The sequence below is a fragment of the Numenius arquata genome, chromosome 5, assembly GCF_964106895.1.
Source record: "Numenius arquata chromosome 5, bNumArq3.hap1.1, whole genome shotgun sequence".
Classification (NCBI taxonomy): Eukaryota; Metazoa; Chordata; class Aves; order Charadriiformes; family Scolopacidae; genus Numenius; species Numenius arquata.
In genome coordinates this window covers 5,308,009-5,334,777 of record NC_133580.1, presented here as the reverse complement: position 1 = coordinate 5,334,777, position 26,769 = coordinate 5,308,009, and the positions used below count along the sequence as shown (strand labels likewise).

Sequence of the window (26,769 nt, the reverse complement as noted above, 5' to 3'; positions counted from 1 at the left end):
CCTGGAGAGATTGTAGATGCCCCATCCCTGGAAACAATCAAGGTCAGGTTGGACTGGGCTCTGAGCAACCTGGTCTAGCTGAAGATGTCCCTATTCATTGCAGGAGGGCTGGAGTAGAGGACCTTTAAAGGTGCTTTCCAACCCAAACCATTCTATCATCTGCAAGTGCAGGACATTTCTTCCTACACTCATTACTGGCAGATAGGCCCAGCGGGTTGCAGAAGGTGATTTTCCAAAAGACCAGCCGGGTGGCCTGGCTTCCCCGTGCTGTTTTCCTTTCTCCCGGGTGCTGCTGCTAATGTCCCTGTTGTGGTTTTGGTTTAGATTACATCAACGCACACAACCTGCACCGGCCTGCCACGGCAGGGCACTCGGGAAAGAAAGAGAGCGGGCTGGTGGGTGGCTCTGCCACCGGCGCCGGAGCAGCCGGAGCTCCAACCACCAGGGCTTCGGACTCGGAGCTCATCAGCTTTTGCTACCTGCACATGCGAGAGCAGAGGAAGGAAAGAGAGAGCAGGACAGATATCAATGAAAACCTGATTTTTTTTGAGGAAACTCGTCCCCGGACCAAATCTGACCCCACTTCCAAAAGCTCTGGCCAAGGCTACAACGGGGCAGCCAACGAGTACGACCCGGATGGCCTTGACCAAGACAGGCACGCGAGCAGGGCCAGGGCGCACACCATAGACACCCACCTGCGGAGCGACGCCTCCCACTTCTACTGCGAGTCCTGCCAAGCCAAAATCAAGAGCCGGCTGGCCTCATGCAAGGGGGGCAAGTCTGGCAGCACCCGGGACAATATGGTGGACTTGATGTCGCTTCCTCCTCCCGGGAGCGATGAGGAAGAAGACGAGACGACGTCCTTGCTCCCCGCCATCGCCGCCCCCCCTCCCGGCTTCCGAGACAACAGCTCGGACGAGGACGACCCCAAGCGCCGGGCGGCTGCCCAGAGCCAGGAGCAGGGCCGGCACCTCTGTGGCATCCTCTACGACGAGATCCCTGTCACGCTGATAGACAACGTGCAACCACGGACGGTCCGAGACCATGCCCAAGAGCTGGATGATGCTCTGGTGTCCACCCTGCAGGCACTGGAAGCCCTGGCTGCTTCTGAGGATTGTCCACATCCCCCACCACAGCAGACAGCAGGTATTTCAGTGGCTGTGACTTTCTTTTTTCCCTATAGCCTTTCTTTCCTATGGTACATCCTTCCCTTTAGTCTCCTTCTCCCATCCTATATGTGATTCTGGAGCAGCTTCTAGTAAAAACTAAGATGGGGCAACAGGTTCTACCAGGAGCAGCCAAGCTGCCGCTCCGAGGGTTTCTAAGAAGCTGATGTGGGACTTCTCTCCCTGACAGTGGCTGAAGGAGTCTCTCAGTTATCCCGTATCTGCCATGGTCCATGTGCCACGATGCTGGGGTGAGGCACTAACAAACCAGTTCTGTGATCATGAGTTCCTCCCTGTTGTGAGGGACCCCTCTCAGCTGGTACCTTTGACCCTCGGTCTTCACACATTCCCACCCAGGTTTTGCAGTGTGTGAGCCCTTCACAGGGCAAACCTGTTGCCAAATGGGTGTCTCTGGGACCAGCCTGCTGGCAGGACAGTCCTTTGTTCCTCTGCCCACCTTGGTTACCCTACTCACTATAGCAGAGTAGCTGTTGCCTGATTTTCTATCTTGCTCCAGACAAATCCCTGTAGCTCTGCTATCGCTGACACTGGAAAGCTTCCCAGGACCTTTTCCTGGACCAAGAACTCTTGCTGAATTGAATTAGCAAGCCAGCTCAATGCTGACAAGTGATCTCTCTTAAAAGTATTAACTCTTAGTTCCAGGAAGTCACTAAAGTTTCTCTGATGGGATGCCATCTCCTGCATTCCTGTGACCCTTCTGGCACATGGAGTCTCCCTCTCCTCTGCGTAGCAGTGTGGCATGAGTGTTGTCGTGGGGTTTTCTTTGTGTCCCTCCTCAGGTCTTATTGTTCTGGCTGCCATCACTCCTGAATCATCCTTGGATTCTGGCCATGAAACCAACTCTTCGGAGCTGACTGATGTCTCGGAGATGGTCTCCGCTATGAAGCAGCATCAAAACGCAGCCTACTTCCTCGCTCAACACATCAACAAAGAAAACCTCCTGGCCAGGAAGGACTTGCCTTTCCGAATCCAGAGCTGTGCTGCCCAGGCTGTTCTCACCTCACCCTACCCCCTCGGCCGCCAGGAGCCGAGCCCTTCATTGAAGCCAGCTTTCTCTCACCAAAGCCCCAACCTTACCAACTGCAAGAGCAAACAGGAGCAGCAGCACGCTGAGAGGAGCTACACCATGGCTGTCCAGCCAGCGCTGACCCCCCAGCTTAATGACCAGAACAGGGGGGCTCCCGCGCCAGGCTCTGAGTGCAAAGGCCACACAAAAGCTGCCTTTGAGGTATCTCTGCATGCCACAGCAGCCCCGAGCAGAGAGCAGGCACAGGACCTACAAGAGAAGTCGCCCAAAGAGGTCCCGCTGAGCTCCAAGCTCCTCCTGGATCAAAAAAGTGGTGTAACTCCAGCCATCATTTCAGCTGCTCTGCAGCAAGTGGCAAACGCAAAAGGCTCCACTCCCCAAGTGGCAGCAGTCTCAAAAGAAGACAAGAACCTGAACGGTACCAGCAGCTGTGCATCAGCCAGCAGCAAGCCTTTGAAACCTAAAGGAGGTCCCCAAACTGCAGAGACTTTATGCAACTGTCAGCAGCAGCAGCAGCAACTCTCTCCGCAGCAGCACTGTGAAGTTTCTCCAAGTCCTAAAGAAGCTCATGGCAGTAAGGCTGAAGCTTTCCTCCTCACCTCAGCAGGTGAGGAAATGATGCCCGGTAAGACTTTTGCCTCTAAAAGCTACCAGCAAAAAGTGAGTAGAGATGCTCCAGGGAAAGCGGCAAGCGGAGAGCCAGGTCAGAAGGCAGGTGGGGAAGCTACGAGCCTCGTCTTTCAGAAACACACAGCTCCTTCAAACCAAGGTCAGAAAATGCAACAGGAAAGTTCCGTCAAAAGCTTAAAAGCTGAGAGTAGCAACCTGCACTCTGCATCACCTGGGAGCACTTTCAGGGGCACCGGTGAGGAACCCAAAGGGCCAATCCAGCTGATGCCCAGATCCGAGAGCCTGCAGATCAGCACTGTGCCTTCCAAAAAAGTAGAAAAAGTCCTGGAGGTGACCCAGCAAGATGCTGATGTCCCAGCTAAACCCAAAGCTCCAAAAGCTCCCTTCAGGTTGAGGAACCTGTTCTCTGCAACATTTCCAACCCGTCTGAAGAAGGAGACAGACGAGCGGCAGGCCCAGCTGCAGAAGGTGAAGCAATATGAGCTGGAATTCCTGGAAGAGCTGCTGAAGCCAAAGAGCAAAGGTGACCTCCCACCCCAGGAGTATCTGCACCCTCCTGCCCCTGGGCGCTGCAGCTGCCAGCTGAGGAGCAGTCCCGTGCAAAAAGTCCCAGGGATGTCCAGGGAGCAGAGGCGCAGCTGCGACTGCAAGCGGATTTGCCGGGGGGTGAGGCCACCCCCTAACCAGTTGGTGATGCCAGAACTGGAGAGGCGAGGGAAGGATAAAGTTACCGATGACCAGAAGCAGGCGGAAGCCATTAGGTTGACCAGCGTGAGCAGCCCTTCCAAAGGCAAGCGGATACGATCCACAAGTTTAGAGTCCAGAGACTACCGGTCAGATCCAGAGAACGGCGTCTCCTGCTTGACAACGTGCGCTTCCCGGGGAGAGTGCATGGGTGCTCCACACTACAGGAAGCTCTTGCGTCGCTACAGTGTCAGTGAAATAGATAAGACTGATAGGACATCCCTGTGCTCTGACATCTACCAGAACATCTATACAACCAAGCAGAAAGCCCCCCAGAAAGAGCTGGAGCCCAGCATCCTTTGTCCTGTTCTGAAGAGCAAAATCCTGGAAGCCTCTGGAGTGGCTGACCCCTCCTATGTCCAGATAGTTCAGGAGAAAAAGAACCAGAAGGGTCCAGCGGTGTTCTCTGTCCAGGAGGAGATGTATCCGAGTCCTGCTGAGCTGCAGGATGAAGATATGGAGGATGAGAAGTGCTGCTCCATCCGGTACTGCTTCTACTACAGGAAATGCGATGTTGCAGATGACGGGAGCGAGAAGGATGAGCTGTCCTATTCCATCCCCATGCAGCTGCTCCCAGGAATGAAGCTGGACAATCAGATGGTCCCAGTCATGAGCAGGACTCTTCAGGTCCTAGATGCAACAGCCTGTAGCAGTCCCAATGACAGCCAGACCCAGGAAATAGATTTAAGGACCTCCAGTTTTGAGGGGAGCTTGGCAAAGATCAACACCCTTCGAGGCCATGCCTACAGCTTTCCCAATGGGTTTCTGCAAGTCCAGCTGGACACCAATGAGCTCCTGACTATCCTCAGGCAGTGTGTGGTGAGCCCTGACGTCCGGGACTGCAAACCCTACATCTCCCAGCTGGCTGAGTACAAGCAAGAGCTCGCCCTCAAGTTCAAGGAGTTTCGGGCCTCCTGCCGCCGTGTGGCAGCCGTCGACAAGAGTCCTACCCACATGCTCTCCGCCATCACGAGCAGCTTCCAGGTGCTAAGCAGCCTCATCGAGACGTTTGTGAGGCTGGTGTACGTCGTGCGCTCGGAGTCTCAGCGCCAAGAGCTGCTGACGAAGGTGGAGGAAGTGGTGAGAAACTACACCTTCCTCCTGAAGGCTGCGGAGGAGTCCACGGCCAGAACGCTGAGCCACCAGCAGACGGTGGAGCAGCTTGCCCGCCAGTCAGCCACGGTTGCCACTGTCATGGGCACGCTCACGCGCTCCCTAAAGACGTTGATCAATAAGTAAGCCAGCTACGAAAACCAACAAGCCAGTGTGTGCCGGGCCATGGGCTAGTGGTTCTCAAATCGCATAGGTCTGGTGAGGACACATGTCTACAGGCCCACATCTACTGGGGTTTGCGGTAGGGGAGATGCCCTTTTATCTCTGCAGAAGGGATGGTTGTGTTTTTGAAGGGTAAATTCATGCCCTGTCACAAGCTGTGCAACCAGCTCGTCAGGGGTCTCAAGCAGCTGCTTTGCTTGCTCTCCCATGGTGGCTTATTGGTGACGGTACTTGGGGAGGCACAGTCACCCCGTCTCCACGCTAGTTTGGTTTCACGTAGTTCTGGGCCTCACTTGTGCGAAGACCTTTGTCATGGTGTGGGGTGGGCCAGTGAGTTAGCAGGAACTGAGCTGAGATCTCCTGGCTTCACTTGGGGAGTTTGGAGCCAAACCAGTGTTTTGCCACGTAAACAGCTCTTCTGCCTCCCGGGTCTTCCTGGCCCACAAACGCAACGTAATTAGCAGCAGAAGGGATCTCGGGGGTGCAGGTCCCTGCTGCTATGCTGGGGCTTGGGAAGTAGTCCTAGCATGGGTGGGATGCCATAATCCTGGGGCAGAGCTAGGTTACCCTAGCAGGCTCTGCTCTTACAGCTCAGACACCGATGTCCTAGTCCTGAGCACAGGTCCTCCCTGTGCAACAGGCGATGGCTTAATACGTGTGAGTAGGGAGGATCCAGGGAACTACAGGCCTGTCAGTCTGGCCTCGGCGCCGGGGAAGGTTATGGAGCAGATCATCTTGAGTGCCCATCACACAGCACATACAGGAAGACCAGGTGATCAGGCCCCATCAGCATGGGTTCATGGAAGGCAGGTCCTGCTTGACTAACCTGATCTCCTATGACAAGGTGACCACTTAGCGGACAAGGGGAAGGCTGTGGATTTTGTCTACCTAGACTTTAGTAAAGCCTTTGACATCATTTCCCACAGCATTCTCCTGAAGAAACTGTTCATAGCTTGGATGGGTGTACTCTTTGCTGGGTGTAAAAAACTGGCTGGAGGGCCAGGCCCAAAGAGTGGTGGTGAACGGAGTTAAATCCAGTTGGCGGCTGGTCACCAGTGGTGTTCCCCAGGGCTCAGTATTGGGGCCAGTTCTGTTTAATATCCTTATCAATGACCTGGACAAGGGGGTGGAGTGCACCTTCAGTAAGTTTGCAGATGAAACCAAGTTGGGCGAGAGTGTTGATCTGCTTGAGGGTAGGATGGCTCTAGAGAGGAATCTGGACAGGCTGGATCAATGGGCTGAGGCCAGTGGTTTGAGGTTCAACAAGACCAAATGCCAGGTCCTGCACTTGGGTCACAACAACCCCATGAACACTAGCTGGGGCTTGGGGAAGAGTACCTGGAGAGCTGCCTGGCATAAAAGGACCTGGGGATGTTGGTCAACTGCCAGCTGAATATAAGCCAGCAGTGTGCCCATGTATCAAGAAGGCCAACAGCAGCCTGGCCTGTATCAGGAACAGTGTGGCCAACAGGACTAGGGAAGTGATCGTCCCCTTGTACTCAGCACTGGTGAGGTCCCACCTTGAGTGCTGTGTCCAGTTTTGGGCCCCTCACTACAGGAAAGACATTGAGGTGCTGGAGCGGGTCCAGAGAAGGGCAACGGAGCTGGTGAGAGGTCTGGAGCACAAGTCTTGTGGGGAGCGGCTGAGGGAGCTGGGGGTGTTCAGCCTGGAGAAAAGAAGGCTGAGCTGAGATCTTATTGCTCTCTACAACTGCCTGAAAGGAGGTTATAGCAAAGTCAGGTCAGTCTCTTCTCCCAGGTAACAAGTGACAGGACATGAGGAAACAGCCTCAAGTTGTGCCAGGGGAGGTTTAGATTGGATATAGGAAAAAAAATTCACCAAAAGAGTTGTCAAGCATTGGAACAGGCTGCCCAGGGAAGTGGTTGAGTTGCCATCTCTGGAGGTATTTAAAAGATGGGTAGATGTGGTGCTGAGTGACATGGTTTAATGGTGGACTTGGCAGTGCTAGTTGAACTCGATGATCTTAAGGGTCTTTTCCAACCTAAATGATTCTTTGATTCTATGATTCCATGTTTCCCTTCCTCTGCTGGATGGCTGTGTCCACACTAGAGAGCCTGCAAGGAACGCAGATTGATCTTTGGCCATTGCAAGCCAGAAACTGGGCTAGCAGCTGAGAGGAGACCTCTTTCACACCATTCTCCTGAGGTCAGGTCTGGGCTTCCAAGGCTCAGCCCAAACCCTCTCCTCTTCCCTTTCACCATGCCCATTAGAGAGGAACCCCAGATCAGCTTTGTGAGCCACAGCTTGCCCCCGAGCCAGGCAGTGCTACTGCCATCGGCCAAAGGAGCTGCAGGGTGTTGGGGTCCTTTCCCTGTCTCCACCGGACTGACTGCCATAAGAAGCATTATTTAGTACTTTGTGATGGCTATTTATTTGCAGTTGGGGTTTTCAGATTGATTATTATTTTTTTTTTCACTTCCAGATGAATGGTAAAATGATTCCTAATTGCTTCCCTTCGCACCCTGAGGTTCCCCTCCTCCTCCCAGTCTAGCTTCTAGACCTAATCAATCAGACTGCCTTAATTGGTGCTCCACTGCAGTCACACACACCCCCTCCAAAAGAGGAGAAAAATGCAAGGTTACACATTGCATTGCCCTTACCCTGCCACCCGCTGCACTCCACGCGTGCACGGGGGAGAGCGGATCCCGTGAGGTCCCTGCCCCTCTCCCCATCGTGCCCACCCTCCGGCTGGAAAGCGAGATGGTGGCATCGGCCTCACAGCGCCAGGAGTGAGACCGGTTGCCAGACCCAGCCAGCTTGCCCCAGCGCTTGGGGAACGATCAGGGATCTCCGTACGATCAATCGCTTCCCATCTCTTATTATTGTTTTTTTTTAAGAAACACACACCTTCGAAATCTCTCGTTCTTCCATAGGAGTTATGGAAATGCACAATGTGCTTTTAACATGCGCATCCTCTACCGAGTGCAATAACCTCCCCTGGCCCATGGCTGTCCTGGACTTTGGCCGTTGCTGTCAGCAAGGCAGAGAGGATCCTGCTCTGGGGACAGCCTCCTGCTTTCAAGAACCATGTAGCAAATGTAACGGTGGAAGAGCCAATTCGGATTTCAGTCCATGGTGGGCAAAGCCCGTTATAATGCTGAAGGCCAACAGGGAGCTGTGTTTTTCTTTTCCCCGGGAATTATCTATTACGATACTCTGAGTTTCTTCGAGCTCCCCGTTATGCCTATATCATTCCTACGTAAATCTCTCAGCCTAATACAGAGGAAAATTTTTTTATTGTCTGTATATAGTATATATAAATAAAAAAAAAATATATAAATTATATATATACACAAATTTATGTCTTGTTTTACAAACAAGAAAGATTAAATATATTAATCTTAATATCCAAACTAGCATTTGTGTCTTTTTTTATGAACTTTGTGGAAATGTGGCTATTCTTAGCTGTACAAAACACTGTTCATAAGCAAAACCCCCTATTTTTGTTGCTATAGAAATGCACGTATCTCCGTACTGGAAGGGCACGGCTTAAGGACTCCACAACGTGGCTGGACTCTACAGCAGTTAAGTACCAGGCGAGGAAGGAAGCCATGAAGCAGTAAAAATGCAGGTTTGAAATGAGCCATTTGACTTGGCAGGGGTTTTGTGGTGCTAATGGGCATTTATGCGTAATTCCCCGCTCCGGGAGAGGAACGCCTCCAGTGACACTCACCCCTTCACCGCTGGCACTGGGCACCGGGCTGTGCTGGGGAAAGGGTGGTCCTCCCGGTGCCCCTACAGCAGGGGAGAGCTGGGACTTGCTTTAACTCCCCCCCTCTCTTAGCAAAATCCTGCCTGATCCCTGTCGGATGAGCCAAGGTGAGACCCCGACCAGCTCCAGTGCGTGTTTGCAGCCAAGTCCCAGCCTCTGCCCGGCATTTGCTCTTCTGCCTGGGACGAGAGGTGATGGTTTGTGACCTCCCTGATGGTTCTGCTGCCCTGCGGGACTGCTCTGGTGTGTCTGCAGGGGAAAGGCCAGCAGAAGCGTAACACCAGGCCAGGGAAGAAATCTGAGCAAGGCAAAGAGTTTCCCAGCTACAGAGGACATTTCCAATATCCCCTTCCCTCCGGGCACACGTTTTGCCCAGCACAGTGAACTACTCTATTTATCAGGGAGGAAGGCATTGATGTGTGCCTTCTACGTGCCCCAAAGCCTCCAGGAACTATAAAAGCCAAGTCTGATAAAGATCCAACACTAAAAAGATTTAGGAACTGGGTCATTCTCTGTACGGGGGTTGAATGTGTTGTCTAAAGCAAAGGCAGCAGCAGTTGAGACTCACACACCTTCTCCGTGCCTCCAGGCTCATTATTTTAATCTGCATCACGCCATTTCCCATGCCGAACTAACTAACGATGACACTGAATGGGACAAACCCCACCTATTTATAAAGCTGGGTATGGATCGGGAAAAAAAAAAGGAAAAGCCAAGAGGTTTTCTAAACCTCCGGAGCCTGTAAATATTATTGACAGCAGGGAGTTTCATCAGCAATCGCAGAGTCGATGCTTAGTACCATCTAGTGGGCAATCGGCACCCCGTCAGAAAGGAATTACTTCTTCACGGCACACGGTTATTATTTGTACAGCGGCGGCGATAGGTGCTCCAGGACCAGTCAAATGTCCCCGTGCGGAGGGAGGAGCTACACCGGTACGTACCCCGAGAAGGATGATGAAGCCCTGCCTTTATTATTGCTGTACCCATCTTTTAGGTGCTGTCCCTGTGGCCCCACTCTGCTGGGCACTTGTAAATACTCCTTAAAGGAAATGATCCAGGTAAAATGATCTTAGTTGAGGTTTTCTGAATCACAGATTTTTCAAAAAACTGTATCTCAGCTACAGAGCACAGAGAACTGTAGCGTTGCAGCTGGGGCGGGTTTCCTCCAGGGCCTTCACGGCTCCCATGAGCACTGCTCAGCCACAACACGCATTTATGACCATCTGATGTCATTGCACTTCCTTCACCTTCTCTAAATTATGTCTGCTCCCAAGGGGTCCTCACCAGGGCTCTATCAGTGACAATGGCCACCGCTGGTCCCTCTAGTACACAGGAGAAGGCCAGAAGACCTGGGTTTCAGGGGTTAAAGTGTTGAAAGCAGGAGCTGAAAAATCAGCAGACCTCAAGCAGCCGTCCCGGGATAGGTTTGGATAAAATTGCTGGTGTCTCTGTGGACTTTGCTGGTCATTGTCAGCCGGAGACAACAACCGGGCACCGTGGTTTTAAAGCACTTTGAACTCTAATCCCCACAGCGGCGTAGCAGCCGCATTCTCCTGCCGGGATTTCCATCCTCTCCAGTGTCCTGGCAGCACTACACAGGAATCACAGCAGCCCCAGATACAACAGCAGGGCAAGCGGAATAGCTGGGACCCACTGCTGCTTTCATCACGCTCCGGGGGAGCCGACAGTCAAACACAAGCGAGTAATGTCTAAACTTTATCCTCATTTAAAGCACGGTGTCTGGATTCCCCTGTAAAACATCCTAACAAATTCCTCGCGCAGGCGGACACGGTGGAGCCGGCTGGGACACCCCCGGCTTTAACTGGGCACGGGAGAAGACAGGTATCTCCGCTTACTTACATCGCCCAACCTTATTTAGTATATATATGAAAACCATACTCCATCTCTACTCTTCTTTGGCCTTCACTCTTCTTTCCGGATTTTATGCTTCTTGCAGCCACAGAGGCAAAGGGCAGAGCCTTGGGGTTATTCCCACCAAGTGCCATTCATTAACAGACCCCGCAGCACAGTCACAAGGCAACAGGTAGGAAAAAAAAAAAAAACCTAACGCAGCCCTTTCTGCATGAAAACCTGTCCTTGATTAAGTGGCTGGTGGTAATTGAGTGGCAATTGTATGCAGGAATGTTCCAAGAGAGGGACAAGGGCTACTTGTCGTGATTGACATCAGCGTGAAATTTGATGGCGTGAATGCGCTGCTTAAAACTTCCTGGAAAAATAGATTCTCGGGCCATGGAACACAAAGGTATTTCTGATTAAATGCATCTCCGTAGAATCACGTAAATAAAAAGGAGGTTTTTTTGCCATTCGGGTGCTTTCAGGTTCTCGTTAATTGGACAGTAATTTACTTCACAATTTCCAAAACAGAAAGGAAAACGGCAGCTCAGGCTATGAGCTTGCTCTTTCTTCTACCAAAACCAACTCCTGCTTGTAAACCACAGGAAAATTAAATAAAAATCTTTAGCTTGGAAGTAGATAATTCAATTTCATATATTTTGTTTTCAGAATGAAGCAAGCCGACGGGAACGAGGTGCTTTGATTCTGAATAAGGGTGTCCATATGAGAGTTGAGATGCTCCAATGCGCTTTCCCATCCGAATTTCACTCGGGCTGCGAGGGTTTTCCCCAGCGCCCTTTGAGAGACAACCCGACCCACAGGCCCCTGGTCTTCAATCACATTCATCCCATTGAGGCCAAGAACCAGATAAACATCTCCCTCTTCAAAGCTGCTTCTCCTTGTCCCTTCTTTGGTTAATGGCAATACAAGCTGCTAATAGACAGGCTACGGCTGAGGAACCTCATGAGCAAAGCCCTTTGGCTTTGTTTAACAAAGACTTTGTCGCATTAAGAGCTTCTCCTCAACCAAATCTCAGAGATTACCCCAAGAGCTTTGCTAGCGGTGGTGATAAATCGTTAAGGCAGGTGGACTTTTGTCCTCATAAACAAAGTGCTGTCTAACCTACAAAGACATTGTGGCAGCCAAATCACCAAAGGGGACTTTTCTTCAAGACCAGGGTGGCGGGGGTGGGGGGAAATGGAATTTAAGCCAAGACTGAAGCAAATGGTTCAAACCCAGAAACGAATATATTTGGGGGAACTGGAAAGAAGTTATCCATCTTCCAAACTCTTCAAGCTGCAGCAACAAACCTTCTGCAGCCTGTGTTTTGCAGGGAGGAGGGGCCTTGAAGTTATTTTTAGACCACAGAGCTTCATCACCGAAAAAAAAACCCCACGTACAGAACAGCCATTGCAAACTTGCAATTATCCCGACCTCTCATTTGAAGAAAGCATCTTGAGCCGTGAAAGGGCCACCTAAGAACGCCAACAAAATTGCCAGATTTATTTTATTATTTTTTTTTAGGTGTCTTCCAGACAAAAGTACGGGAGTCATTAGTAGGGAATGGTTACAGTGATGTGAATTTTGTGCAAGAATACGGCTGCCAGAAATTTTGGGCAGTATCCACAGATCCCGTCACTTGAACCACCAGGGAGCCATCTGACAGCTGAAGTTTGCTTCCGTGTTATTAAGATGAGAGATGTTTCATTTAACAACAAATTAGAAGCAAAGGGCTCTATTCTTCCTTTCCCATCCCTTGGATTCGCTGGAGGTCACAGCATTTCACAAGGTACTACAGTTACACCCAAAAAAACCTGAAATCACCATATATTGATACTCCAATTCCCATCAGTGCTAAGTATGGGAACAAATATCTATTTTACTCCAGGTGAATTCCTAGTTTAATGACACCCTACAAAGGGCGATAGAAAACCTCCTCAAAGTACAATTTTGTAATCATTAGTTGGCTGGCCTTTGGGGACAGTGACAGCAGCGTTTTGGGCCAGGATAGCTGCAAGATGAAATAAAGAAAACATGGCCAGGCTCTGTGAATTGTGGACTATTTCTTCTGGTTGAATTCTCAAGGACTTAAAGCAATAACTTATCGATGCCTAACTCATTGCAGAAGTTAGTTATCTATGATACAGTCAAGTAAAACCGGTAGGAATTACACGACTCCGTGAAAATTTTGAAGAAGCTGTTTGTGGCTCATTTTGTGTATTTAAAAACCTCTAAACACAATGATTATTTTTGCAAAAGCTAAATTAATATGCATAATGTAATCACATAGATGCTGAAAGTTCACAGGAGACTAATTACAGAATTAGGTACAAAACCCCCATTATAAATGTAAAAACTCTCAGAAATTAAATTAAACGGCCTGTTAAAATAGTACCCACTTGGGTTTTAACAGTGATCTAGAAGACAGAAAAAGCCACCTCTGTGTTTGCAGTTCACAGTATTCACCACGATTATGATTTTTTTAATCTCAGAACGTGGCCAAAGCCCATTTCCAACAGAAAAAATAAACTGAAGAAAGCACTGCTGCAAATTCTGAGGACAAGTGCAGAAAATGCTGATTACAGCTATCATGATAATTTGTCTGAGTTTGCGGCGAGACCAGTCGTACTGGCTACACCTGCGAGAAGTCAAAGCCTCTTCCCACATAAAGACCGCTACCATCATTTCACTTTTGAAATGGAATCGATTCACGATTCAGCCAAAGGAAAAGAGACTGAGCACAGCATGCTTGAAAGAAAGGGCAAAGGAAACCAATTATTAGTATTTTTGTGGACTAGAAGTTTGTGCGACAAAAAAGCAAAAGGTTTAAGCGAAGAAGATATTGAAGTACTGTCCTTGAAAAATTAAGAAACTTGCTCCAACTCGGTGATGTCGACACATCCTCTCACCCAACCTCTGAATCTAATAGCTGGGGACCGGTCCCAACCACTGGGCTCCGTGTGGCCGGTCTGGTCACAGCTGGCCAGGCGGCAGAGCTCCTATTTCCCCTGCTGTCCTTGACTCTGCCCTGCCCTCAGCTGAGGCACCCGGGCTTCCCTTTGTGCTGGAAAAGCTATAACTTCTCTTAATGAGAACCGATTCGCTGTGAAAATCGCAGACAAAGGGGAAATGGTGGGTGCTCGGCCTGTGGTGCTGCTGTGGGGTGTTGCCGGGCCCGGGGCTCCTCAGGCCGTCACCCCACAACTGGGGGCCGTGCCACGGCACCCCGGGTCACTCGCGGCAGTTCAACGAGTAGCATCCAAGTACTGAGCGCTGCGGCCCGGCGAGGCGACGCCTGTTCGGTGTGAGGCGGCGGTGACGCCGGTACAGCATGCCACCGGGGTACCGCATTACGCCGCGGTGCTGCGGCCCCGGCGGGTGACGCCTGCTCGGCGCAGGGCAGGCCCCGGCGGAGGAAGAACGCGGCGGCACCGGAGGCGGCGGGTGCAGGCACAGCGGCATGCTGAGGTAACCCTCGCCCCGCCGCCGCGGGGCTGATCATCCGCCGGGGTCGGATGGCGGCGGGGGGACGCGGGGGCGGGCGCCCGGCGGCGGGAGAGGGGCCGTTTTTCTCTCCCCCTCCCCCCCCGCCTCTCCTCCGGGCCGCCTCTGAGGGAGGGGAGCCATCATGGCCGCCGGAGGGGAGGGGGATCTCCCCTGGGGGGGGGGAGATCGACTGCCAATCACGCGACCGGCGAAGGCAGCGACCAATCGCAGGCCGTCTCTTGCCCTGCGCCCCACCCCCTGGCGGGACTAGCGAGCACCCGCGCGCGCCCCCCTCCCTCCCTCCCCACTAGGGGCCGTTGTTGAGGCGGTGGGCGGGGCAGGAGGGAGAGCCTGGGCCACGCCCACCAGCCTTTGGTGCCATTGCGGGGGCGGGCTTGGTCCCGCCCCCGGACTCCAGAAAGCCAATAGGAAGCGTGCCGGGGCGTGTCCGGGGGGCGGGGAGCCTATAAAGGGCCCGCGCGGCGGGCGGGAAGGGGTAAGATGGCGGAGTAGGTGCGCGTTGGCGTGGCCTGCGCTTACCGTGCCGCGTCCCCGCGCAGGAGGCGGGTGGATCCCCGTGGGGCGGCTGGCCGCGGTGCGAGGTGGAACGGGAAGGAGGAGGAAGGCGCCGCCGCTGCCGCCATGCCCAACATCAAGATCTTCAGCGGGAGCTCGCACCAGGACCTGTCTCAGAAGATCGCCGACCGCCTGGGCCTGGAGCTGGGCAAGGTGGTCACCAAGAAGTTCAGCAACCAGGAGACGTGGTGAGGCCGGGGGCGGGGCCGCACTACAGTTCCCGTTGGGCAGCGGGGCGCCGCCGAGCCCCGGCTCCGCACGGCCGCGGCGCGGGGGCTGCTGGGATTTGTAGTCCGCGGCGCGGGGTGGGCGATGGGGCCGCGGCCTGGCGTGGGGGCCGGGGCGGCCGTGCTCGGTCCCGGGGGGCGGGCGGCGGCTCGACGTGGGCCGCGCTCGGAGATCTTCACTGAGCGCTGCTGGGCCGGAGACCTCCGGCGCATCCCGCCCTTCCTCGGCGCGCAGGGCCGGGTCTCCCGTGAGCGTCCTTCAGCCGAGGGGCCGCTGATGGCTCCCCGCCCGCAGCCCCTCGCCGGGCGCCGGGCCAGGCTTTACCGAGTGAGGGGGAGCGGAGACAACCGGCCCATCGGAGCCCCGGGGGTGGGCTCCGCTGTGTGGAGCGGGCGGGCGAGCCATGTGCGGAGCGGCTGCGCGGCCCCGGCCATGCCGCTGGCGGGTGTAACGGCCTGGCTGCTTCCCGGGGGGTGGAGGGGACAGGATCCGTGTCACCCGGCCGCTGTGACAGGAGCTGGAGCGGCGAGGGTCAGCCGCCGGGGGCTCGTCCCCACCACCCCAAAAGCTGGGAGCGGGTGGGAATGCGATGGTTTGCCTCTTCCATGCTCGGTCCAGGCTGTGGTGACTCGACCCCCCCCCGGCAGGTTTTGTGCTTAAGTGCCTTGAAACGACTCTGAAGAGCATCAGAGCCTTAAAGGTATTGATTCAAGGTCAGAGGCTGACACCCCCTCGCAGCCTGAGATGCTGGTGGAGTCTGTGTTCCCCCACCCCTCAAGCTCTGAAACCTAAGATTCATCTTGTTTTGTATCTCTGTGCTTTATAAGTCTTGCCGCCATCCTACCTGAAGAAGCTAAAATAGAGGCTAAAAACTATTCAGGGATCTTAAAACTTCATTTAGAGAAGTACACTAAGCGTGTGTGCACCACACAGTATAATACAAAGAACCTTGAATGATTGCTCCAACCCACTCCTTTCTTCTGGAGATGGTAATTATTTTTTTTTCCAGGAGAATCCAGGATGTACCCGTGATGTAGAGTATTATGTTTCCATTGCATGGGTATTGATTGTAACTGAAAACTTGGGAGGTAGTACAAAGATTTGTAGAGGAGAGTTGTAAAAAGAGTCTGTTTGATTTACAGCCATTGCACTGTTCTCGTTGCTCTCTAACTGCTCTTATCCATCCAGTTGGCTGGCCAGCAGGTAATCTGACTTAAAGACCTAATAGACCTCTTATTTATTATGTCTCCGAATAAACTGAGAGGAGATGCTGCCCAGAAAAAAGTAAGATTGTTTTAACAGAGTAGTTCATCGATACTTTTGCGCAATAAATGTCTCGAATCAGCTTAATATTAGGCTGTTAGCAAGTACAGTTAGAGATGACACTTGTATGTCAACTACTGTTAAGTCAGACATTTACCTAGCAGAAAGTTCTCATGTTGGCTGAAATTCTTCATGAGAGATTGGTGTATGCTGTATAATCAGCGTGCAGTAAAGATGACAGCAGTTTGCTGGTGGATATTGAGCAGTAAGACTATAAATACCTAGTGGTCATCAAAAACACGTTGAAGAAGAGGGGAGGAAGATCAGAGAATGAAGTATTAAAATTAGAAATCTACCCTAAAGTGTTCTCTAAGTGAATCCATCAGGAATGGGATGGGTGATTGTCTGTCTGCTTGTTTCACAAGTTTGTTGTGGCAGGAGTCGGCAGAGGGGGTGAGCATCTCCAGTGCGAGAGGAAAGAAACCATGGAAGAGCTTTGTCCTGAGTGGATTTGACTTTTGGTTACTTCCAAATCCGTGGCAGGCTTCTCTAAACTGAAATCTTGGAAGTACTTAGCAGTTAATCCATTCCTACAAAAGGCCTGATGCAGCATCACCCCACACAAAACCTCAAACCGAAGATTTCCTTCCAACTCTGTCCCTGGTGCAGGTGTCTTGATGCATGTGCTGAAGCTGGCAGTTTGCTGCTGGCAAACAGGACCTTTGGCTTCTATTCAGTCCCTTCATCAGCAGGGATTAGTGTGCATTACATCCAGGAGGAAATTAACCCCAAAAGCCTTTCTGAAGTGAAATGCTGGAGGGCTTCTGTGTTCAAGCCAGCGAATAGCTGTTGTGACTCTAAATCTAATAGTCGGCTGCAGGATAGCTTCTGGTAGGAGTTTGGCTCGGCTTTCTCTGCTGACTGGCCATCGTCCTTGCTTCCTTTGAATGCTGCTGCTTTTAGCTGAGGTGGTTGTGCTTCCGATTCTGGGGGAATAAGGCCTGTTCTGGGTGTTTACATGCTCATCTTATGTTGAGATGGAGAGTGCAGGCTGAGTGCTTTTAGCCTTACTGGCTGAACCATTAAATTTGATCAGTGAGCGATGTAAAATAGCTACTGAGCAAATAAGCAGCAGTGTTCCTGCTCAACGCTCTTGATTATATGACACTGTCACCCGCAGACCCTTGGGAATGCAATCCCTTGATTCTCTGCAGACATATGTAATGGCTGTGTTTTAATTTGTATTTGGATACAACTCTCCTTTCCCAATCTGTTCCCAGCGTGGAAATAGGTGAGAGTGTACGCGGGGAGGACGTCTACATTGTGCAGAGTGGCTGTGGTGAAATCAATGACAATCTGATGGAGCTCCTTATCATGATAAATGCCTGTAAGATTGCCTCAGCCAGCAGAGTCACAGCTGTCATACCCTGCTTCCCTTACGCTCGGCAGGACAAAAAGGACAAGGTAAGGGATGTGGTTTAAAGGTTTCTGCTGGGAAGATGAATGCACACCTTGAAAGTCCTGGCTGCTCAACGGGGATTCGGTGAAGTTGAATATGTAGAGGAGGAGATAAAACTTAGTTTAATTTCTTTAAACCTCAGGGCATCAGACTGCAAATCCACCTTTTCATAAAGATCTAGTTCTTGAAAACACACCAAGCTGTAATCACCAGTTGATGAAAAGATGCCAAGTTATTGAGGACTACTTTTAGTAACTGCTTGTGAATCATTGCCTAGCAGTGAAAGACTGACATCTTGATGAAGGAGTTGAACTTGTCTTAAATACTGTTTTTTCTTGTACTAGAGTCGAGCCCCGATCTCTGCCAAGCTGGTTGCAAACATGCTGTCTGTGGCAGGTGCGGATCATATAATCACCATGGACCTGCATGCATCTCAGATTCAGGTAGGAGCTAAAATCAGGGAAGTACTTGCCTGCTCCAGTCTGAGCCCCTTTACTGCCTTGCGGGCTTTGCTTTCCAGCCATCTGCTCTTTTTATAGACACAGCAGTGATCAGGACTTGGGAATGTGGGACTGGAAGGGACTTGTAGAATCAGTCAGAAGAGGGTGGGGAGATGGGTAACAGGTTCATCTGTAAATGAAATTATGCTTTGTCTGATCAAGAGCAGCTACAGTGAGTCCTGTGTAAATGAATGTTGGGCTAGTAAATGATCCGTGCAACTTTATTGTCACGCAGTGACACTGTGTATTCTTAACTGGTCCTTTGAGGAGTTTGAGATGGAGAATGGCTTTATCTAGAGCTTTCTTAAATACTGAGTAGAGCTTCCTGGTATTTACCGAGTTGTCAGGGAGAGGTGCTCTGTTAGACACAGTGGGTGGTAATAGTGCTGCCCTGATGTTGGCTCTGCCTCCAGATGTGTTGGCACAGCTGCTTGTGAGGGTTCAGTCAACCAGAACAGTGATCCAATAGCTTGCTGCTGACAAGATGGGCAATCCCATCTTGTATCCATTCAGTGCCACGCTTCCTTCTAAGCTGGCTTTAGTTCTCTCCCAAGCTGCTGGTGAATTGAAAAATTATTCATGGGTTTTGCTGGTTTAGTGAACAGAACACTCTCACAGAGCAGTTGAAACCTTGACCAGAGCTGTGTGAGAGAAGTGTCAAGAGTGTATACCAGGGAGACGAGGGACAGCAAGCTGTTAAATTATCAGTCTCATCTCTTTCCACCTTGAGCCAAGTGCTTTGAGACCAAGAACCAACTCAGTGTAACTGAGAGGGGTGTGGTAGAGGGAAAGATATCTATTGTATTGCTGCGAACACTTTGAATCTACTTGATATCTAGTGCCTGGTGAAGTAGCTAGCCTGGCTGTCACTTTTAACAGTTGAAATTGGAGCCATTCATACTTCAGTATAACTTTTTTCCAGTATAATTTGCCCAGAAATACTTTGTCTCAAGTGGAAAATGGGTCTATTGGGACACAGCTGAGAAGACTTCCAGAAAGATAGTGAAATAAAAGAACAGAGCACAAGAGAGTATCCCTTCCCTAAGAGGCTTGAAGTTGCTGTGTTTGCCATAGGGTTGACCTTTCACCAGCAGCAATGGTGAGATTTGGTTGAATAATGGGGTTTGTGTATATAAGCTTCCAGCATCTGGCTGGTTTCAGCCTGGTTCTTGCAGTTGCTGGGTTGCTGAGAGCGGAAGGAATGATGGTAGGAAGGATCTGTTATCCTTATACCCTGAAGTGTTCCTCTTGAGTAGCTGCCCCCACTCCTGCCTATTAGACCCTGTCGAGGATTAACTTCTGGCTTTTAGTGACCTTTGAGGTTTATCTGGAGGAGTCTGCCAGGTCAGTATAAAGTTGTGGAACCATCTGTAATTAGTTTAAAAACAAATGTGTTCTGTAGGTGCAAACTGTGGGTAATGAGCTTTAAAGATTGACTTTGTAAACAGGCAGCTCACTGCTCTGGAAATGAACGCGTTTGGTGCTGGTTTTCTGCACCCCTGTAGGATAGATCTAGTTCCATGTTGTGAAGGTGTCAGATGTAAAGTGTTATTTATGCTGCTAAACTATTTCTGGCTCTAAAGACTTCTTACATTACTATTCCATGTATCCCAAAGACTACTGCCCTTGCATTAAGGGAAGTAGAAGGGAAAGCTGTGGAAGGGTGGTGGCTGCATGCCTGATTGTATAGAAGGCTTCTTCCAGCTGTTTTTGGAATGTGACCTTCAGCCACATCTGTCCTTGTTGTCTTCCTTGCAGGGTTTTTTTGATATCCCTGTTGATAACTTATATGCTGAGCCTGCTGTACTGAAATGGATCAAAGAGAATATTGCAGAGTGGAAAAACTGCACCATTGTTTCACCAGATGCTGGTGGAGCCAAGAGGTAAGCTGTCAGGCAGCTCGCTTGAGGTGCTGCTTCTGTATCTGTTTCTTCTGAGTCCTTGCCATCTTATTCTTAAGACACGCATTCCCTTTGCCAGCCTGCCTTCTGTAAGACAGTCTGTGGCAGCTAGTCTTCCTAGGGAATGTTTAGAAGGCTTCTTGGGCTACAATGGAGAATTAAACAGCTTCTAGAATCACAGCTGCATAGGTAGGAATTGTTCAATTCCTACAATTGGACTAAATCAATCCCTTGGACTATATAAATTTTTTGTAAAAGGGTAATTATGCAGGCTGAAGGAGGGAGTCGTGTAGTTCGTACCCCTATGCCAAGACAAGGTTACTGCTGCTGGTTAATGTTGCATTATTATCCAGGCTGTGTTCTTTGCAGTGTTAAGCTTAGTCTGTTGAGGCATTTTGCTCCTGATTTGAATATCTAGCTGAGACTTAAGCCTGCTGCTGCTTTTCTTCTTCCCTGAGAGCATGGAAGATAGATGGTTCCTTTCCAAAAAGCAGCAGCATATGTTATAGCACATTTCCACTTAGATAGTCTGACAATCTCCCATCTTTCTGCAGCTAAATATGCCACTTTGCGGGCAGTTCAGAATGTTCTCAGGTGCCTATTAGGAGGAACTAGGCTGTTCCTTGATGCTTCTGTATAAGGGCTACATGTGAACAGCAAAGGGACGCAGATGTCACCTTTAATCCAGGACTGAAATACCAAAATGTTGACCTCATTCACATTCTTTAGGCTGTTTTAAGCTATCTATTACAAACAGCCCAGAGATACTACCACTGTAGGTTGCTCTACGTCTTCCTGTAGCTGCTTTGTGGCCTGTGTATTGGACAAGACCTTTTCTATATTTATCTACTTCTCTAGCTTGTTGCATAATGAACTGTATGAAGTGCCAAGTCAGCCAGCAATAATCTGACTCCTGAAAAAAAAACATCTTCAAAAGCCACTTAAACTGAAACATGTCGCTATTAGCTGGTGCGATATCTTATGGAGATACTGCAGAACTGAATACTTCAGTAAATAGTTTAGTTTAACAATCTCATGTAGGACTCCCAGGGTGCTAAGTCTGATCTACTGAGGCTAAAAGTCTCCTTCTCAATTGTAGAGTTTCTTAGGTGCATGGATATTTTGTCCCTTCTAGCTCTTAATGCTTTTAAACTCTTTACTATTCATCAGTATCAATGTACAAAGTTTGGGTCCCTCTAGTAAGGCTGGACTTGTATTTCTTGGATGTGTATTCCTGCCACTGTTCCTTGTGCTGGCACTTGTATACATGACAATTGAATGCTTACCTGAGTGCAAGCAGGTCCCTGTCATAGCACAACTTACGGCTTTCTAGAGTAGTGTTATGAAAATGACAGCTTCCCAAGTATTCTGATCACTTCAGGTATACCAAACTCACTGGTCAAGGCTTGTTTTGAGCTTTAAATGCAAATTATTTTACAGTGGTCAGGATGAAAGACTGTTTTATCTTAATCTAGTCGTTGTCATCGGGAGAGGTTGGATCAGAGACTGCAGTTTAATTGCTTGAAGGGAAACTAAAGTGGCAGAGTGTCTTCTATTAATTGCTTGGATGAAGTAACGGATGTGGTGACAGCTTTTCCTGCTGCAGTGGTAGTTTGTGCTTAATAGCTTTAAAAGAGATTCGATTGAGGCTGTTGTGCGGAGTTAAGTGTTGTTTGGAAACTGTTCTCTCTTCAGAGTGACCTCCATTGCAGATCGATTGAATGTAGACTTCGCCCTCATTCACAAGGAGCGCAAGAAGGCCAACGAAGTGGATCGCATGGTGCTGGTGGGTGATGTGAAAGACAGAGTGGCCATTCTGGTAGATGACATGGCAGACACGTGCGGTACCATCTGTCATGCTGCGGACAAGTGAGTAGGGCTGACGGATTCTTTCCTAAATCAGAAACCTATTGTTAGCAAGTGCTCTGTAATGAGTTTGTCAGATTATTTGCATGTCAAGTTTCACAAAGTAACATACAGTTTCTTGATTATCTATCCCATGTCATACAAAAGAAGTAAAAAGCCTAAAATTCTCCCAGTATGAGTAACTAGGAAACCATAGTGTGGTTTTTTTATTTGTAAAATGCTTATGTTGAAAATATGTCTTCCACTAGACCATTACTGACTATGCTGGGTAGAACCAAGTGCTGTCTGGTGCATCAACTTAATGCCATACATCTGAATTTCTATTAGAAATAAGCTTTTCAAGCTTTGGTATCTTTCAAACCTTCTGTACTGGAAACACCAACATATGCAACGCTCAGTATTAAATACCTGGTGTTGGCAAAAATCACGGAAATTGGTTTGTATGATCTAGTCCAAATGTCCCAGGGCAATGGATAATATTTTTTTTTCTCAATGTGTACTTTGCCTGGGGTGGATTTCATGGTACCTGTTACATTGTTTTCTTCCCCCAAATCAGTAGTGGGCTGGAGGGGGGAATCAAAGGTAACCTGTCCCCTAAGCGTATGGTATTATCTCCTTAAGTGCAGGACACATGGTAAGCATAAATTTCAGTTTAATACTTGCCAAAAATTTCTCATCCTTCTGCTTTTTCCTTCCTTGTAGGCTTGTGTCAGCTGGAGCCACCAAAGTTTATGCCATCTTAACTCACGGGATCTTTTCTGGGCCGGCAATTTCTCGGATCAACAATGCCTGTTTTGAGGCAGTTGTAGTCACAAACACAATACCCCAGGAGGACAAGATGAAGCAATGCCCTAAAATCCAGGTGAGCATCTACTTTCTCTTCTGTCACTCTTGGGGGACAGAAGCACTTGTCTGTCCTCCTGTTGGTGGGAAGACCCCATAACACTTTCTGGTGCTTACAGCAGTTTCACTGCCACTGGAATCGGTGGCAGTGTTGACTGGTTCTCTTGTTCCTGTTGCTGTGGGAAAACACACCTGTTACACTGATAAAAATGCAACTTCTAATCCAGCTCATCTTAAACAGTTCACATACATAGGTTTGTTTTTTGTTTTTTTTTTTAGCCCTTTAAGCAGCATGTCCCTTCCTTTTGTGAAGCAAAGTAGGTCTGGGGAAGGTGAATGCTTCGTGTCTGGTCATAACGGCAGTGCAGCTGAGGTCAGGAGGGAATGCAGTCTTGTCCCACGGACATGTCTTGCTGGTTTGACTAAGAACAGTTGACGCAGCTCCACGGTACAACGTTCAGATACTTGCCAAAGATAAACAAAAGCACTTTGCCATCCATATGAAAGCTAAAAGCTGGTTTCTTGATGCTCACTCTGTGTCTTGGGTTTTCCATTTAGGAAAAGCACTGTGGCATTTTGTTTCCCAAGCTGAGGCTGACTTTTGGAAGGAAAATAAATGGTCTATACAACTTTGAGGATTTCCTGTGTTAATGGGTAGCTGGAAGTTGCAGCTTTACCTGAGTATTCAGGGATAATAGCTCCATCAGAAGCTTCAGGTACTGCTATAGCATACACACAGCCAGGGACATCCTAAATTTTAGCTTCACAGCAGAGATACATAGGACACAAGGATTTGGAGAAGTTGTGGAAAGTGACTGGCTCTGCTAAGACTTGGCTAGTACTGTGGTGTCAGTGTAGCAGGTTCTCCAGTACTGGGGTTCTGGAGAAAAGGAAGGTCAACTGGTTGAAGCTGCAGTGAATTTTAAGTTGCTTTTGGAAGGAAGGTATAAGCCGATTGCAAACTGCTATTGGTTTGCATTTTTGTTCAACATTAACTTATTGATGATATTCCTGCAACCGAGCACATCTAAAAGATGTCTGATGCTTCCACTTCTTTCCAAGCTCCGCACTACAGTTAATGTAGGCAAAATGTTAAACTGATAATCAGTATGTAAATAGCTGCAGCCAAAGATGACAGCGGAGTAGTTTCTCAGGCTCTGAGTTAACACCTCACTCTTTTACACTAACATCTGATGTTCAGTGCTGAGAAATACAGAACTAAAGGTTTCGTCATGGGTCTCGTACTCTGTCTGCTCTGCAGCTCTTAAGTTATTTTTCTTTCCTTCCTTTGAAAGCAAAATATCCTGAAGAAAGAAAATGTTAAATATGGATTTCAGTTTCTTTAATGCGCCATGAATGTGGCACTTCTTAGTGAGACTACATATATCAAAATGCTTTAGCTGTGGGGTTCAGAGCTAGGGTTTTTTTGGGATGTCATTTTTCCCTCCTGTTCACTGCATTACCCCACCAGGTGGAGCCAGCACAACGGCTGGGCGCTGAGCTGCAGCACAGCAGCTTCATCTTTCTTAGGTTGCTGGCGGTGACGGTAAAGCCTCATGACTCAAGGGAAGTGATCTGGTCTTGATTTAGACTCCTTTAACTTCTCTGCAACCTACACAAAGTGAATAAGATGGTCCTAAGGTAAAAAAGGCTGAGCTTAGGGAGTCTCGGCAAAGAAAGGTGACAGCAGACTTTACTGTCTTAGACTTTGCTAAGAATTTGGGTGATGTGTTTACTTTTTAAGTTCTCCCTAACTTACTAGCTGTTCTTCCAGGATTGATGTCTTTTCTCAGTGATGCTGATGCCTCTTTCTTCCCCTCCAGGTGATTGACATCTCAATGATCCTTGCGGAGGCCATCAGGAGGACTCATAATGGGGAATCTGTCTCCTACCTATTCAGCCATGTCCCTTTATAACAACAGATGCCAGCTGCTGCTTGTATGGCTTTTTTTTTTTTTTTTTTAAACCAAAAGTTGTTCAGCTTGTTGTAAAGTTCAGTAGAAGACTCTGCTTGTTCCAGTGCAGTTCTCCACAGCTTCTCCTGCTTAAGTCAGGCTTACTGGCTCTGATGCCAACGCTGGGAGGCTGGGGGGGGAAAGCTCATCTCTGTAACACTCCAACTCCGCCAGCACCCCTGTGCGTTGGGGCTCGTCAGTAGTATTGACTCAATCCTGCAGATCTGTGGAGAGCGGGACTGACATATGGCTAATTGCCACCATTATTTTGAGGGGGGGAGGGGGGAGGGAGGGGAGGGAGAAGGTTTGTCTGTGGGCAGGGTTAGATGATCTGGTATGCGCACCCTAAATTGTTTGGGAAGTAGAGCTCCCTAGGACACGTTGATCTGGATCTACAGCAAGAGTCTGAGAGACTGCTGGCTGTTTTACCACTCTGTACCTGACGGAAGCCCTTGAAGAGCGATGGGGAAGGCTTGTATCTTGGCCAAGCTTGACCCTAGGTGAGGCCCTGGGGGACACCAGGGAGGTGGTTCTGCTACAGCTTCCTCCCATGAAAGGAGATCAGTGTAGCTTAACAACTTGAATTAGTCTTAGTTGTTGATGAAATTAAATGCCCTTTAGCGTGCTACACAGCAAAGTGAAGGTGAGGGCATAGTGTGTGCTGTACTGCCTTGCTGTGTTACCTTAGTGGTGAAGGTGCATCCTGGACAAGCTTTCTCCTCCCTCTTACGCAGAGGACTCATGGTAGTTGTGTGCTTTAGTTTCTAGTGTAGGCTAAAACCAGTTCCTCAGTTTCACAACTCGCTGTTAGCCTTGCTAGTGGTTAGAGGGCTGCTGTCATGTACTGTAGCTGCACCTTGACTTGCTGTGCAAATCCTTGGTCTTTTTTTTTTTTTTTACCAGTACACCAGTAAACTGAGCCTCTTTATCCCATAGTAGCGTGGTTGTTGCGTCTAGCAAGTGCCTGCTCAGATGCTGGGGTGGCCCAGTACGCAACAGCTTTGTGTCTTAGCCTCACATCGCCCGCAGTCTTGTCGTCCTGTAAGTTACTGACACAGTCTGGTTGCATGTCCTGGTCACTGTCTGCCTTGCCTTGAAAGCGTTGCTCCTTGCAAAAGATCTTAAACCTAAGAAGCATGGGAAGTGGCAGAACTACAAAACCTGAGGAAGCCCTCGGAGTGAGTGTGACGTTGCTAACGAACGCTTACGGCAGTGGGTTGAAGAGGCTGGTGATACATAGTACTGGAAAAAAAAAAACAAACCTGTAGATCTAATGCCAACCTGTCAGGCAGCAAAGTGCCTGAAAGAAAAATACCAAAACTAGAGCTGGCTGAGGCTCCCGGATGTAATAAGTATCATCTGAAACTTGAATAATTAGTAACTGTACCAGACAATCGTAAGGTAAACTGTTCATTCTCTCCTGGACTCTTATGGGGTTATAGACCAAGCTGTTTTATGCTATGGTTTTTATAAGCAATCCTCTTTTATTTGTTTTTGAGCTGGAGGAAGGGGGGAAAAAGGGAAAAGAAGGAACTTGACATTACTTGCTAGAGTAACCAGCATGGCTTTGAGAGGCTGGGGGCCAGGGTATACCTGGAACTAACCGAAAAACCTGGTTAAGACCTAGGGAAGTCCTTTTTTAGTTGTGCCTTTTACTGAAGACTTCTCTCCCTTCCCGAAACTCCTGTCCTGTGGCAACGTTAACACTTCTATTACAGTGTAGGGTTTGTTGTTTGTTTTTTGTTGGTTTTTTTTTTTTCCTTTTTGTATAAGAACTGGTGTTTGTCTGAAAAGCGTGTGTGTGTGTCTCTTGCTTCTTTGCTTTGCATCCTGCACTGAGCTCTACCGAGAGTCTGATTCCTGCCTCCTGTACCGGAGCCCCCGCTGCCGCCCTGCCAATGCCCTGAGAGCCAAGAGCCAGGACACCTGAGCAGCGGTGGGAGGATTTCCAGCAGCATTCGTGTTCAAACTTAAGACCTGATGAAGGAATTAAACTTTTATTTAAAAACCACGGCCTCTGCCTATAAATGCTTCTAAAAAATACCTTACAAAGGTGATATGCATCTTCTGAGTTGGGTCACTTGTGCGGTAGATCAGGGAGTAATGTTAGTTGGAAGGGACCTTGGAAGGTCGTCTGGTTTAACCCTCGTGCAGTGGGGCTGAGTGTGAGGTTCAGCTTGGCTGTGCTCACGTTGCATGAAAGAAGCAGCTTGGGACCAAGCTCCTTCTCTTACTGAGTGG

At 49.3% G+C, this 26,769-nt stretch overlaps 2 protein-coding genes across 4 annotated transcripts in view; both read left to right on the top strand.

Moving 5' to 3' along the window:
* Window positions 1–4,827, top strand: part of FRMPD3 (FERM and PDZ domain containing 3) — a 28,162-nt gene extending 23,335 nt beyond the window's left edge. The window contains exons 13-14 of the mRNA XM_074147975.1: window positions 325–1,146; window positions 1,967–4,827. Coding sequence (XP_074004076.1) covers window positions 325–1,146; window positions 1,967–4,827 — 3,683 coding nt within the window. The remainder of the gene's footprint in view (window positions 1–324; window positions 1,147–1,966) is intronic.
* Window positions 4,828–14,429: 9,602 nt separating this feature from the next.
* PRPS1 (phosphoribosyl pyrophosphate synthetase 1) lies at window positions 14,430–26,531 on the top strand. Of its 3 annotated transcripts, none has more exons than XM_074147045.1 (7): window positions 14,430–14,701; window positions 17,285–17,468; window positions 17,808–17,906; window positions 19,722–19,846; window positions 21,560–21,733; window positions 22,433–22,592; window positions 24,397–26,531. In XM_074147045.1, the coding sequence occupies exons 1-7, from the start codon at window positions 14,580–14,582 to the stop codon at window positions 24,487–24,489; spliced, it is 957 nt and encodes a 318-aa protein (XP_074003146.1). In that variant the 5' UTR covers window positions 14,430–14,579; the 3' UTR covers window positions 24,490–26,531. The 3 variants fall into 3 exon arrangements, with proteins under 3 accessions (XP_074003146.1, XP_074003145.1, XP_074003144.1); XM_074147044.1 differs by having other exon boundaries at window positions 14,580–14,701; window positions 17,285–17,477; XM_074147043.1 differs by having other exon boundaries at window positions 14,580–14,701; window positions 17,285–17,480.
* Window positions 26,532–26,769: the final 238 nt, after the last annotated feature.